Raw genomic sequence first — 12,464 nt, 5'->3', positions numbered from 1 at the left:
ATAATATTGTCCTTACATTTTTGAAAGTGCAGCAATTTCATGTTCAGTACATAATGTACTCAATATTTTGGCCACTTGGTTTGAAAAGCAGATATGCATTGGTTCATGATATTTTGATAAACGAGGTCAGGCACAAACTATGAGAGTTTGCTTGTCCCGGCAGATTAATCAATGTATATAGACATGCGGTTCTTTGTTAACATTCAACGTTTTTTTATGATAGTATCAATCTTCCCGTTCAATTTCGACTTGCGTGAAAGAATCCTTTGAAATCCTACACGACAATAGAATACGAACAGCAATAAAAACATGATAAAGGCTTTATTTGTTTACCATGTTTACTGCCCCATTTGTAAAGTCATTGGTAAGAATATTCCTGACCACGATTTGTCGCCACCATGTCCTGCGTATGCCATAGTCAATGACTTGATAGCGCCAAATGAAAGGCCTGCACTATGGGCCGTGAAAACCGCAAAAAATCTGTACATGTTTTTGTAAGCGGTCGTCGCTCGCGCAAACTTGTCTTGCATGTTTTTGTGAAAGAGGACGTCGGCGAACGCGGTCGTATATCAAAACAGACGTTGGGTGGCGCTCGCGCAAACTTCCCTCACATGTTTTTGTGAAAGAGGACGTCGGCGAACGCGGTCGTATAAAAAAACAGACGTTGGGTGGCGCTCAAGACGGGTCATCCTATCATTACCAGCTATTGCGGGCCTAGCCAATTAAGCCAATTAGTGCACCTGCTTAATTGGTCCTGGCAAGCCTAATGGAAAATGCATAGGAAATATCAATAAAGTTGGCTTTTTGGGCGGGGTGTTAAAATAATCCCAACTCCCGACTTCTGACACAATTCTATATATGTCTAGGTATTTACTGGCAAAATTTGGAGTGATTTGGATGGAAATTCGATGGGTCCATCTATAGGCTGAAAATTTTGGTCAATCTGTAATGCTTCACTCGTAGCCCGTAGTGTAAATTCCTGAGAAATTGGGTTTTGGGGGCTTTTCTAGCTGCGCTAGCTCCGAAACTATACATTTGATACAAACTCCCGACTTCAGACGTGATTGATATAACTCTTAGGATTATATTCCCAAGATTTCAGCCTTATTGGAGAAAAATTCATAGTGTCCATAGGGGGGCTGAAAATTGGAGGATTTCCACCTAGAATTAATCAAAATTTCGCAAACTATCATAAAGTACTTCCTTGCGACAATCATTTGTGTAGCTTTCAAAACTTTTGGCTGATTTATTTGCCCCTTAATTAGCAAAAACCAAACATTTTAGTGTTTGCATGCAACAATGCACAGGAGGCTAATTGCCAGATTAATTCACACCTGTCCAATCTCAAACAATAGGAATGATGGAGTCTCCCTCTATTCAAAACAGAGTGTGCTAGGCCTGCCATAGCTGGTAATGTTTAGCGTCCAGTGGCGACCAGTGGCGTCCAACGCGAAATAATAGGGTGTATATGGTTAAAAATGTTTTCAAGCTCCTAAAACACTTTCAATAAACAAGATTTAGAAGTTTGGTGGAGTTTGCAAACCTAGTTTTTGAATAATCATCACCAGAAAACGATCTTAGTATGCCAACCTGATGCCAGATCCCGATTCCGCTTTTTCTATAAACCCAAGGAACAGCAGCTAAAACAAACATGGCGTCCAGTACTTTTGCTGGACGCATACTAAGATCGTTTTCTGGTGATAATTATTCAAAAACTAGGTTTGCAAACTCCTGTTATGACACTCCACCAAACTTCTAAATCTTGTTTATTGAAAGTGTTTTAGGAGCTTGAAAACATTTTCAACCATATACACCCTATTATTTCGCGTTGGACGCCACTGGTCGCCACTGGACGCTAAATAGGATGACCCGTCTCGGGCGCCACCCAACGTCTGTTTTTTTATACGACCGCGTTCGCCGACGTCCTCTTTCACAAAAACATGTGAGGGAAGTTTGCGCAAGCGCCACCCAACGTCTGTTTTGATATACGACCGCGTTCTCCGACGTCCTCTTCCACAAAAACATGTGAGGGAAGTTTGCGCGAGCGCCACCCAACGTCTGTTTTGATATACGACCGCGTTCTCCGACGTCCTCTTTCAAAAAACATGCAAGACAAGTTTGCGCGAGCGACGACCGCTTACAAAAACATGTACAGATTTTTTGCGGTTTTCACGGCCCATACTGCGCGGCTTTCGTGAACACTGCATTTTCTTTCATCAGATTAAAATAAATCAGCGCTGTGTAGTTATTATAAAGCCAAGAGCGAATTTTTGTAACGCTTTCACATTTTGATTCTACCATGAGATTGCCCAATTGATCACATGCTTTATGACATGAACCACGTTGTGCGCTAGAAATATTCTAGTAAATATCTTTCCTGTAATTTGTGAACTTTGATTGGATATTATGTGCCGAGATCGTTGGAGTTGACTGTATGATGTCACGCTATTTTTTAAACTTCTTACTATGTATAGAATTTTTTTTTTCATAGATACACTTTACTGACACTTACAGATTAATTTGAGCCTCACTGAATCGATCTCTTTTACCTAGAATACATTTTACGACTTCTGAAGGCAAATTCGGCAAGCAAGGTGCCGAGCCGTCAAACTTTGCGAGGAAATTGAGGTCCTCGAGGTAAGGGATACAGGATTTACATTGATCAATGCATCTGACCCCTTTCTTTGAGAGGTCGTTCAGTTAAGTTTCCCTTAAAGCATGTAGCCAAATGTTCATTTTTATGAAAATTGAATCTGTGCCCAAAGTACAGTTTAAGAAAAAGAGACCATTTCAAGATCACCTGATACCAAAAAATGAAAAGTGGCAGTCTCTTACCAGACTAACTACCCCCTCCCCCGCCACCGAGTGAATAACCAGACCGCTCCCTCCCCTAGAGAGAGTTACCAAAATAAAACCTTTGGTATCATTGTGATGCCAGCATTTGTTCATGAGACAAAAATAGTGTTCAGAGAATTCTTCACTCCCTCCCTCTAGACTGAATATATTCTTTTTTTATTGGCATCGGTTTAGTTGAGAGGGTTCCTACAGATACACTGCAGTGATGATACAAAGAATGTGACAGCAATCTGTGTTGGTGGACACAAAAGCCATCAAGATTGTAACTTGTTGCAATTCGCGATTGGTTCTCGAATTATCGAGGTCGAAGGTCAGTGTCGTCGCATGCAACCAGGTAAACTAAGCCGTGCCAGAAAGAAAACAATAATGTTTGTGAAACGAGGGGTCAATGACGTTCCCTTGTGATTGAACGGGACGTCAATACCGTATATCTTTACCGTTGCATTATCCTGATGTGAGCAACGACACCAATGGATTTGGTGACGTGGGGTAAACCCGGGATGCCGGTTTATGCCACATTCGCCTAATCCTTTTTCGCCTAATCCACATTCGCCTAAAAAATTCCACATTCGCCTCATTCCATTTTCGCCTAATTCCTTTCTCGCCTATTCCTTTTTCGCCTAATTCCACTTTCGCCTAATTCCACATTCGCCTATTCTTTTTTCGTCTAATTCCTTTTTCGCCTAATGCCATATTCGCCTAACAGGTACCACCCCTATCACTTGGACCCTTCCAGTCAGAGGGGTTAAGATTCCTGTGCCAGGTGTTAGGGTTGGGGGAGGGATTTTGAGCTATACGGTAGACTCTTTTTTATCACCGGCTCATTATCTTCATAATCGAGTCCCAATGTATAGACTATGGAGAGTAGAATTTTTAAGTGATGCAGGGGATCTCTGAATATCAGTTCCTGTTACTAAGGGCAGCGAGTCAGCTGGAAGCCATTTGCTGGAAACCAACTGAATAAAAATAGTCCATAACCAAAGCTGTCAACCCAAGCTAAGACCACTTAACTTGAGTGATGGCTTTGGAAAAGGAATGATCCATTTTTAACTCTCTGCCTATAGCAGAGAGTTTATATGGTGGTATGGAATGACGTCTGTTAGTCTGTGAAGTCGTAAACATTGTGCCGGACCGAACAGCGCACCTCCATCATGTAGTTCCCCAGAGTGTTCACTTCACAAGTTCCACTGGCGTATTTATTAACTGTATTGCATGCTGAATATTAATAACTCTGAATCGGCGTCCATCTGTGTTACCCAGAATTTACGGACTTTCGAAAAATGAAAATCTGAATATAAATCTTCGTACCGCGTAGTAATTAAAAAAATGCTATTTTTAGTTTCGCACATGTACATGCTTCACGATCGTTTCGGCCTCATGCCGTTGTAGCGTGGTCGTTTCGCCCTCAGCGATTTAGTTTCGCTCTAATGCCGTTGCAGCGTGGTTGTTTCGCCCTCAGTAGATTTATTGTTTAGCCATGCAGGTTTGGTTGAATATGCCCAAGGAATATGCCGTAAAAATGGTAAAATGAAGATGAATTGATGTAACGACCAATGGTGTACGAATTTAAGGGACAAACTGTTACCGACATAGGGCAAAAAAGCATGGGTGAAACAACCCAGTTATCTATCTTGTGTAGCGCCAGTTCGTAGGTCCATTTAGTCAATGTCCGCGATACTCGGAACATTTCGCATGAAAATAGTCTGTACAAAATATTCTTTATGCCTAGACTGTGCTTTTAATAAAATAGCCTTTATATGTTGTGTTTTGTTCGGATATTGTACTTTCGCCCGCCCAGAAAACTAGATTTTTGTGACCTGCTAAATCGTTGCAGCACTGAGTGCCAGCCGGACTATTTTCGATAGACATTTTCGATAAACATCTTCATCTTGGACTCATTTTGTGGTCATCACCTATCCCAAATGTACATACTAGTAAGTGCACGTACCTCCCTCAAAACCATGCCCCAAAAACTTCCTGTCAACATAGCAGGTACCCCCAGATATTAATTCGGCAGAGAGTTCGTCAGGTTTGGCGGGAAAGTGGGCTGCGCATGTGTTGCTAGAAATTGCTGCTGAGTTGTATACGAGTTTTGCTCGTTGGGTGTTTAATGTTTGATGGCATAGTATAACTCACCCGACTACGTGCGCACTGGCGTTTTCGGCTTTGAACAGATCGATTTGCTTATGTGGTGTCTGGCCGAGTTCGTATGGGACCCGAGAGAAGAGTATGAGTGTCATGTGGTATTATGTCATGTTATTAAATCCTACACGACCTGTTACTTTCAAAAAATGAACAGTTCGTGTAGCATTTACTGTCCCCATAGTATTACGAAAATGTACCTGGTATTGGTCAATGAATTGATCAAACACGACACAAGAGGTACGTGGGACGAGTTTGTCTTTGACCCGAGGGTAGAGTAGGAATGTCTCGTGGTATTACGTCTCGACACCTCTTCATCAAGGACTACTTGATTAGCCCAGAATATTTCAAATAAAGAGTCAGGCAACTAGGGAACATATGGTTATAACATCAAAAGCTACCGACCATTCCGAAAGACGTGCGGTGGGACTGAGCTCTCTCCGGTCACCCAAGCTAATTCCGCACAACCGGACTTTGAACAATTCTTCGATCAGCTGAGCATGGCAGTTAATTCCCGTTTTAATGCAAACGCTTGCTTCAAAGTCACTGATTTCTAAAAAACTATTTGGATATAATTTTAAAAAAAACATTTATATGAAGAGCGATTTGTTTCGCATTTCGCTTTTCGATAGTTTTGAGAAGAAGTGATGGTACTGGCTTGAGATTAATTTTCGAAAAGCGTTTTTCTACTCGACATCACCACTTATTGTTGTGGTTAGCAGTTTAGTATGTTGTCGGTGCTTAATGTGCCATCTCAGGGCATTTGTTCTCATTTGTTGTCATCTAATGGAATATTCATATTTTATTGAATTATATTATTTAATTAACCTACTACAACTAGTTTTATAGCAGGTCTAATTTAGTGTTCGCGCTAAAAAACTTTAAAAAACTGAAAAAATGCAAAACGTCTCGGTTTTTGTGGTTAGATGTTCACATGTTTAGAAATCCTATTTTATGTCTATTACAATTTCCTAATTTAATGTAACTGTTATTTTATTGGGATATTTGATAGTTTTGTGATTTTGAAGCCCAGTTTCTAGTTTATTTAGATGAGAAAGCGGTCCACTTTCCCATCGATGGGTTTGTTTTGGCACACATACAAGCGCAAATTGGTGGGAGGTATACCGTTCCATTATTGTTGAACACGCAATTCGACTTAAACCTTACAAACATTTATGATGTGTACATCAATTTTTGAGTCACCTCATAAGAAACAATTTACGGTGTGTTGCTATTGATTAAAACCTGATTATGGATATTTTATAACAAATTGCAAAAAGATGAGAGTGCGCACGCAGCTTTATTGCAATTAGCAATTACCAGCTAATCAACACATCTGCCTTAATTCTTAGATCGTTCTCATCAATGTAATTCACGCTGTATGTATTTGTAACCCGATAAATCAAATACAGCGTGTTTACACTGCGTGGAGGAAGTGTGTGCGTAGGGTTCTCGGTATTTCACCCAGAACCCACAATAACCTTATTCCCGCTATCATTGATGATTATGACATCATGATAACCCTTGAAAAGCGCCTCATTAATCTCATTCACTCCTCAACATGTGCACACAGATGGTACTGGCGGGCAGCACATCGTCTGGTGGCAAGTCCTTGACTGTAATTAGTGCAAGGCACCGTGTACCAAGAATGGATCTGATAAGGAGAGGGTGTCTTACAAAGTCATGGAAAATCCAATCGTCATTTCTGTGTACTCAGATTCAAGAGTTGCTTCACATGAGGGACTCGGGTGATGGATTCTTAGCAACCGAGGAGATCAATGAGATATCAGACCATTTATGTACATCTTAGGTGACTTCCTTGGTTGATAGGATTCTACCGCTGGAGTGCCTCATGTACAACTAAATTATATGTCCTCATTTTGTATCGATATTTTGTCAAACTTGTTACAGCACTGTATATATTTCAATACCATGCACCTCTGATTGTACCTAGTACGAAATAAACATATATATATATATGTTGTCATGTGCAGAGTAAATATTTTTTGTTGAATTTTGATCGTTCCATCATTGTTTAGCACCTCAGCTCAGTTTGTAGCTGAATAAAAAGTGCTTCATCATTGATTCCAGTTAATTGCCCTAGAGAGCTGTGGGATCAAAGGAAACTTTCCGTGACCTGACTCTTTATTTGATAGACTCTGATTAGCCATTTAAAAATGACCGCTTGGTAGCTCCTGGTTACACCCATACTTCACACAAAACGTGATTGCAGGATTTAGGCGATCACGTGGTAAGTAAGACCTTTACCCAGTCTATTTGCCCGTAACGTGTCACAACAGTTCCTCCGTGACAAAACATGTATGTGGCCAACAAAATAAGTTTTAAATTGAGAACACGTCGTATGGTAGACATGAATACATACTTTAATTCCTTGCGAATAAGAACCGATCCTGGCCACCAGTGAGGCCTAACTTGTCCCGCCCACGACATGTGAGTAGGCGTGCTTGATTTGACTACATGAATAGGCTTCGGGAATTGACATAAAGGGGAATTCTTTATCGATGTCGTTGACTTGTGGTCAAATCCCACCATGTTAACCCTTAGTATACCATAATGGGAAAGATGGTTACACACTGTTTCAATTTTATGCTCGGCAGGGTGACGTCGGTGAAGGAATTTTGAATGCATTTTAACCTCTAAGAAAAAAGCAAGTTTTGCGGATGCCTGCAAGAAACAAGATTTGATGTGGTCATTTAATGGCAAAATGAACACTTCTACAGGGTAGCCCAAAAAAGGTAATGGCATGAGACGGCTTCAAGAAGCCTGCAGGTCCTGTTATTCATCAGGGTCCTCGACAAGGTCTTCCTCTGGCAGGTTAAAAAATTCTAGTCCCTCATCGACGTCCCCAGCAGGTTGTTCGAGATCTTCTGCCCCAACCAGTGGAACCCCACGCCCAATACCAGCAGCATGAAATGAATTTTGCACCACCTGTTCGGGTACTTCCTGCCATGCGTCTCGGACAAGGCGTGTCACTTCTAAAATTGAAATCCTTGGACAATTTCCATCCGGCGTCGTGTGTTCCTGTTTCCACAATCTCCATAGCAGACGAAGACGGACTTTGAAGCTGTGGATGACAGAAACATCCAAGGGCTGCGCAATGGGGGTACAACCTGGTGGAATAAACTCAATAACACCGCCATTCTCAATGATGAGAAGGGCAACTTCTTCTGTAAGATGCACACGGCAGCGATCCCATATGAGAAGGAAAGGTAGATACCCGTCTTCCTGGTCGTCCTGGTCCTGATGCATGAAGGGGATGAACACCTCTCCGAGGTAATCTAACATAACATTTGCTCTCATCCACCCCGTTGGTGATTGTGCCACGACTACATCTTCAGGCAGATTGTCTTGAAGCTCTTGCCATGCGGCTGCAGTTGGACGTCTGAAGGTGATGTGCGGGGGTAATTTTCCCCCTGCCATTGTGACTGCTAAAGTGACGGTACATCCCAGCCTAGGATTGCCCCACGAAGATTTGATATCAATCTGCGTTGCCCCTGTTCGGTTGTAGGTAGAACTGCCATGGTTGTCAAAAAGGGTGAAAACCTCGTCTACATTTGCCACTTGATAATCTTCATAATGTTCATGCTGTTCATGCACGCTTTCCCTAAATGCAGCTACTAGGGCGTCAGCATTATCTGGCACCTGTCGGCTGTCCTTGGTCTTCCTTCTAAGGGAGATGCTGTACCTTTTCTTAAACCCTGATAACCAGCCATTTGATGCTGTAAAGTGAGATTTCCGTGGGTAATCGTTCAATATACGGGTCTGTTCTGCAATAGCCAATCCAACCCACCACTGTTGATACAGTTCCCTCGATGCATCTTTGATGTTGTGATGTGATATCGCCATTCCCAGGGCACGCCTCTCATCGAGCCAATCAGCTAGGTCTGCCTCCATCTCTTCGTATAGGCCTAAAAGATAACAGTTCATTTTACTCTGTCAGCAAATCACTAAATTTGTTCTTTGCCACATTCCATGCAAAAATGCATCCTTCAGTTTCCCTTCACTTTAGCTGTACCCTTAATGTTCAGGGGGCTTTGCCATGGTTCCCTAGACTTACCAGTGCCACGTTCTCTCCACGCTAATTCTGAACCCTTGACTTTTGACGATGCTCTATGATGATGAATGTCATCCTCACTCATTAACCATTTCATCATTGTAGATTTTGGCAAACGGTTTGTGATGGCAAACGCTCCCACGGTTTCATTACCGGCATGGAAGTCAGCGAGAAGCTTTACTTTTTCGCGCAGAGTGTAGCGCCTGCGTCTTCTAGGATGTTCAGCCATAGTGCAGACAGACAATCCCAGAATTACCCTTCCTTTTATTCTCATCCTGGTCCACATAACCATTTCAGCATTTCAGTAACTAACATGTCTCATTGCATCACAGAAGAAACCACAGATTGTGTCACGCAATAACTGGTGCTAGGCCTGGTCTCGCCTATATGCATATGAATGGCAAGGGCGGCTGTCGTATGCATTATGACATTGGTGGATCTGCCCAGACAAAAATGGCCGCTGGTTCTTACTCGCAAGGTATTAAAGTATATACCTTATACTAACTTACAAAAATAAATTATTGGGATCTAATTTTGACATTCTGCCACAGGCTAAAAACATTACCGCCATTAAAAAACCGTAACCTCTACACCCGGGGTCTATTTGATTAGCAATTCAAAATGGCTGCACCCTAGACCCTGGATTCTCGCCTATGTCATATTGTGTCGTCACAGCCAGAATCTAGGGGTGACGTAGCATGTTTGACCTATGACCCGTATATTCGGGCACTACGTGTCAGCACTGTTTCAATATGAACAAATCCGTTTATAGCCGACCAAATAATTGTGAAATTAAGCAAATACAGATAAAGAGGCCTTATACTTAGATATGAAAATAAATTATCAAAAGGGATCTTGAAATAATATTTTCACAGTGCTCGCGCGATTGGCATTAATTTCTATTATGCCGTCAATTGATTTGTGATCGCATTAGGGTAAATGGTTATATAGACTGATCAGTCGCCCTTTTCGCTGATGAATATGACTAGTGTCAAAACATTATTTACATCTTTTTGCAAGTCAAACGTTATTCTTTGACCAATCAAATATGTTTTAGCTCCATATGATACCAGCGGTAGTGCAAGTGACCATAGGAGCGCACAATGACCCCTACGTAAACGAGGTTGAAAAAACCCACGTTTTTATTGCAGATGATTTACAATAATCATGCAGCAAATGGGAAATATTTGTTAAATATGATTTAAGATACATGTAGTTTCGTTTAAAATATAATGCAATTTATGGTTTATTTGCCGCATTGGGAAAGTTAGGCTAACATTTTTAATCGCAGTAATGACCAAAGGTAAAAAAATGTCATATTTCTCTTGGGCCGAGTATGTCTTGGACCTGACCTGAGGGTAAGAAGGAGTGTCGCGCGGTATTACGTCGTGTGTTAAATGAACATGTCGTGCAACCTCTTCACCCCAGGAAATTGATATTTTTATAAATAACCATATCAATGTCGAGAGCGAGAATTCAGCCCATGGGAGGCTTAAATTGCAGTTCATATAATTATCAAAAGCAATGATAAAATTTTAAAAGTCCATCATCATATTCATGCTAATGATAAAATATCAAGTCATCGCCTATACAATACTGCTGTGTCCGGCGTCCGTCGTCGTCGTCCGTATCCTGTTTCAAAAACAGTGGCACGTTTCTTAACTGCTAGGGCTATCAACTTGAAATTTTGTACACAGGACTCCCCGAGTCAGGTGGGCCAGAAGTGGAAACCTAAGAAGTGTGAAATCTCTCTTAGGCTATGAGTGACTCGTTTTCGATAAATAATTTATCGCAGTTTCTCCTAGCATGGATACCTTACGGGTCCTTGTCAGATGGCGTAAACTGTCCGTTTGAGTGTAACTATGGCACGTTTCTTAACCGATAAAGCTATGAACTTGGAATTCGGCAAACATGACTCCCTACGTCATATAACCTCTGACACTGACTTTCGGTCTAATATGATTAATGAATTGGCCACCAGGGAGCCAAAACTAAAAAATGTAAAAAGTGCAATATCTCGCTTATCAGTGACTTGCTTTCGATGATATTTTTATGGTAGGTACTCCAAGCAACGATGTGCAATAATGCACACCATAAATATGCACTTTCTGTACACAAATCAATGACTTGATTGGCCACTTTTTGTACGGAAACTGCATATTTATGGTGTACATTATTCGTATTTACTGTCGACACTTAAACCTTAATTCTGATTAGCTAATTTAGTGTCGACACATATTCAGAATTATGTCCGACATTAATCGGAATAAGTGTTGACAAAAAATGTTTTGTGTCAACACGAAATACAATTAATGTCCCATATAAATCGACTTTGTGACTACATTAATCTAAGTAATATCTATTCGATTTTGCGTATGCACAAAAAACTGAGTTCTGATTGGCCAATTTAATGTCAACACTTAATGTGAATTATGTGGCACATAATTCTGAATTAGTGTTGACATTGAATATTGCATTGTTGCCATTCTGGCCAGCCATATACGTCGTCTTCGACGTGTTCACGTCATTCGGGATCTTTTTCTAAGACAGATAAAGTCACAGTCTGAAACAATAAAAATACCCATACCGCAGGATTACGGGCCAATCACGTAGTGTAATCTGAATACTAGGAAGGTGACTCACAAGAGATGATTTTAACATTTTCCCCCTTGCGACCATATACTGTTCTACCGTCTATTGTCCAAAGGAATTTTAGTTCTAGATGATTTTAAATTATCAGTATATTCAAGCCAACTGTGATAGTCTGTGTTTTTCTCTTAGGGTAGAAACACAAAATAATGAAATGTGTTCAAGTCAAGCTAAATAGTCGTCAAATGTAAGCTGTGCCTCCTCTTAAAATGTTTGACATCTTGTATTTGGGAAGATGTAAATTATTTACTTACCAATCAGTAGTGACAAAGGCACCAAAAACATCATCCTGTCTTCATATTTTGTATCCAAATAGCATGAGGAAATCAGACATGAAGTTCAACAAACCAATTTACAAAGTGCAGAAACGGAATGCAAGAAATTGATTGATAAATAATGCAACAATGATGGCAAAACTTGTGTCCGGTCGATGGGTCGCACTGCGCCGTTTGTGGCCAACAAGATCGGGCCTATAATTATAGTTTATATTTTGACATAAATTTAAAGAGTATCAATGTAGAGTTGGTTTCTTAAAGGTCTGGAGTATATGGTTATTTATCATTTTGAAATTTAAATTACAAGAAAATTTTATTTGTGTGCACGTCCGTCCCATTTCTAACAATCAAGCTTTACATTTGAGTGATTTATGTTTACAGGCCGGGTAAAAATATATATCTTATTTCAAGCATTCAATAGTCTGTTAATTTTTTTCAGGAATCAGTTCGACAAAACCAGGTCGTAG

At 40.7% G+C, this 12,464-nt stretch overlaps 1 protein-coding gene across 1 annotated transcript in view; it reads right to left on the bottom strand.

Moving 5' to 3' along the window:
- LOC135502097 (ankyrin repeat domain-containing protein 50-like) overlaps nucleotides 1–12,168 on the bottom strand; it is a 357,552-nt gene extending 345,384 nt beyond the window's left edge. Inside the window, exon 1 of the mRNA XM_064794655.1 lies at nucleotides 11,977–12,168. Within this exon, the coding sequence (XP_064650725.1) occupies nucleotides 11,977–12,010 (34 nt within the window). The 5' untranslated portion in view covers nucleotides 12,011–12,168. The remainder of the gene's footprint in view (nucleotides 1–11,976) is intronic.
- Between the last annotated feature and the right edge of the window lie 296 nt (nucleotides 12,169–12,464).

This window comes from Lineus longissimus, chromosome 18, assembly GCF_910592395.1.
Source record: "Lineus longissimus chromosome 18, tnLinLong1.2, whole genome shotgun sequence".
Classification (NCBI taxonomy): Eukaryota; Metazoa; Nemertea; class Pilidiophora; order Heteronemertea; family Lineidae; genus Lineus; species Lineus longissimus.
Note: the sequence above shows the minus strand (reverse complement) of the source record. Positions and strands in the feature narration are given on the sequence as shown.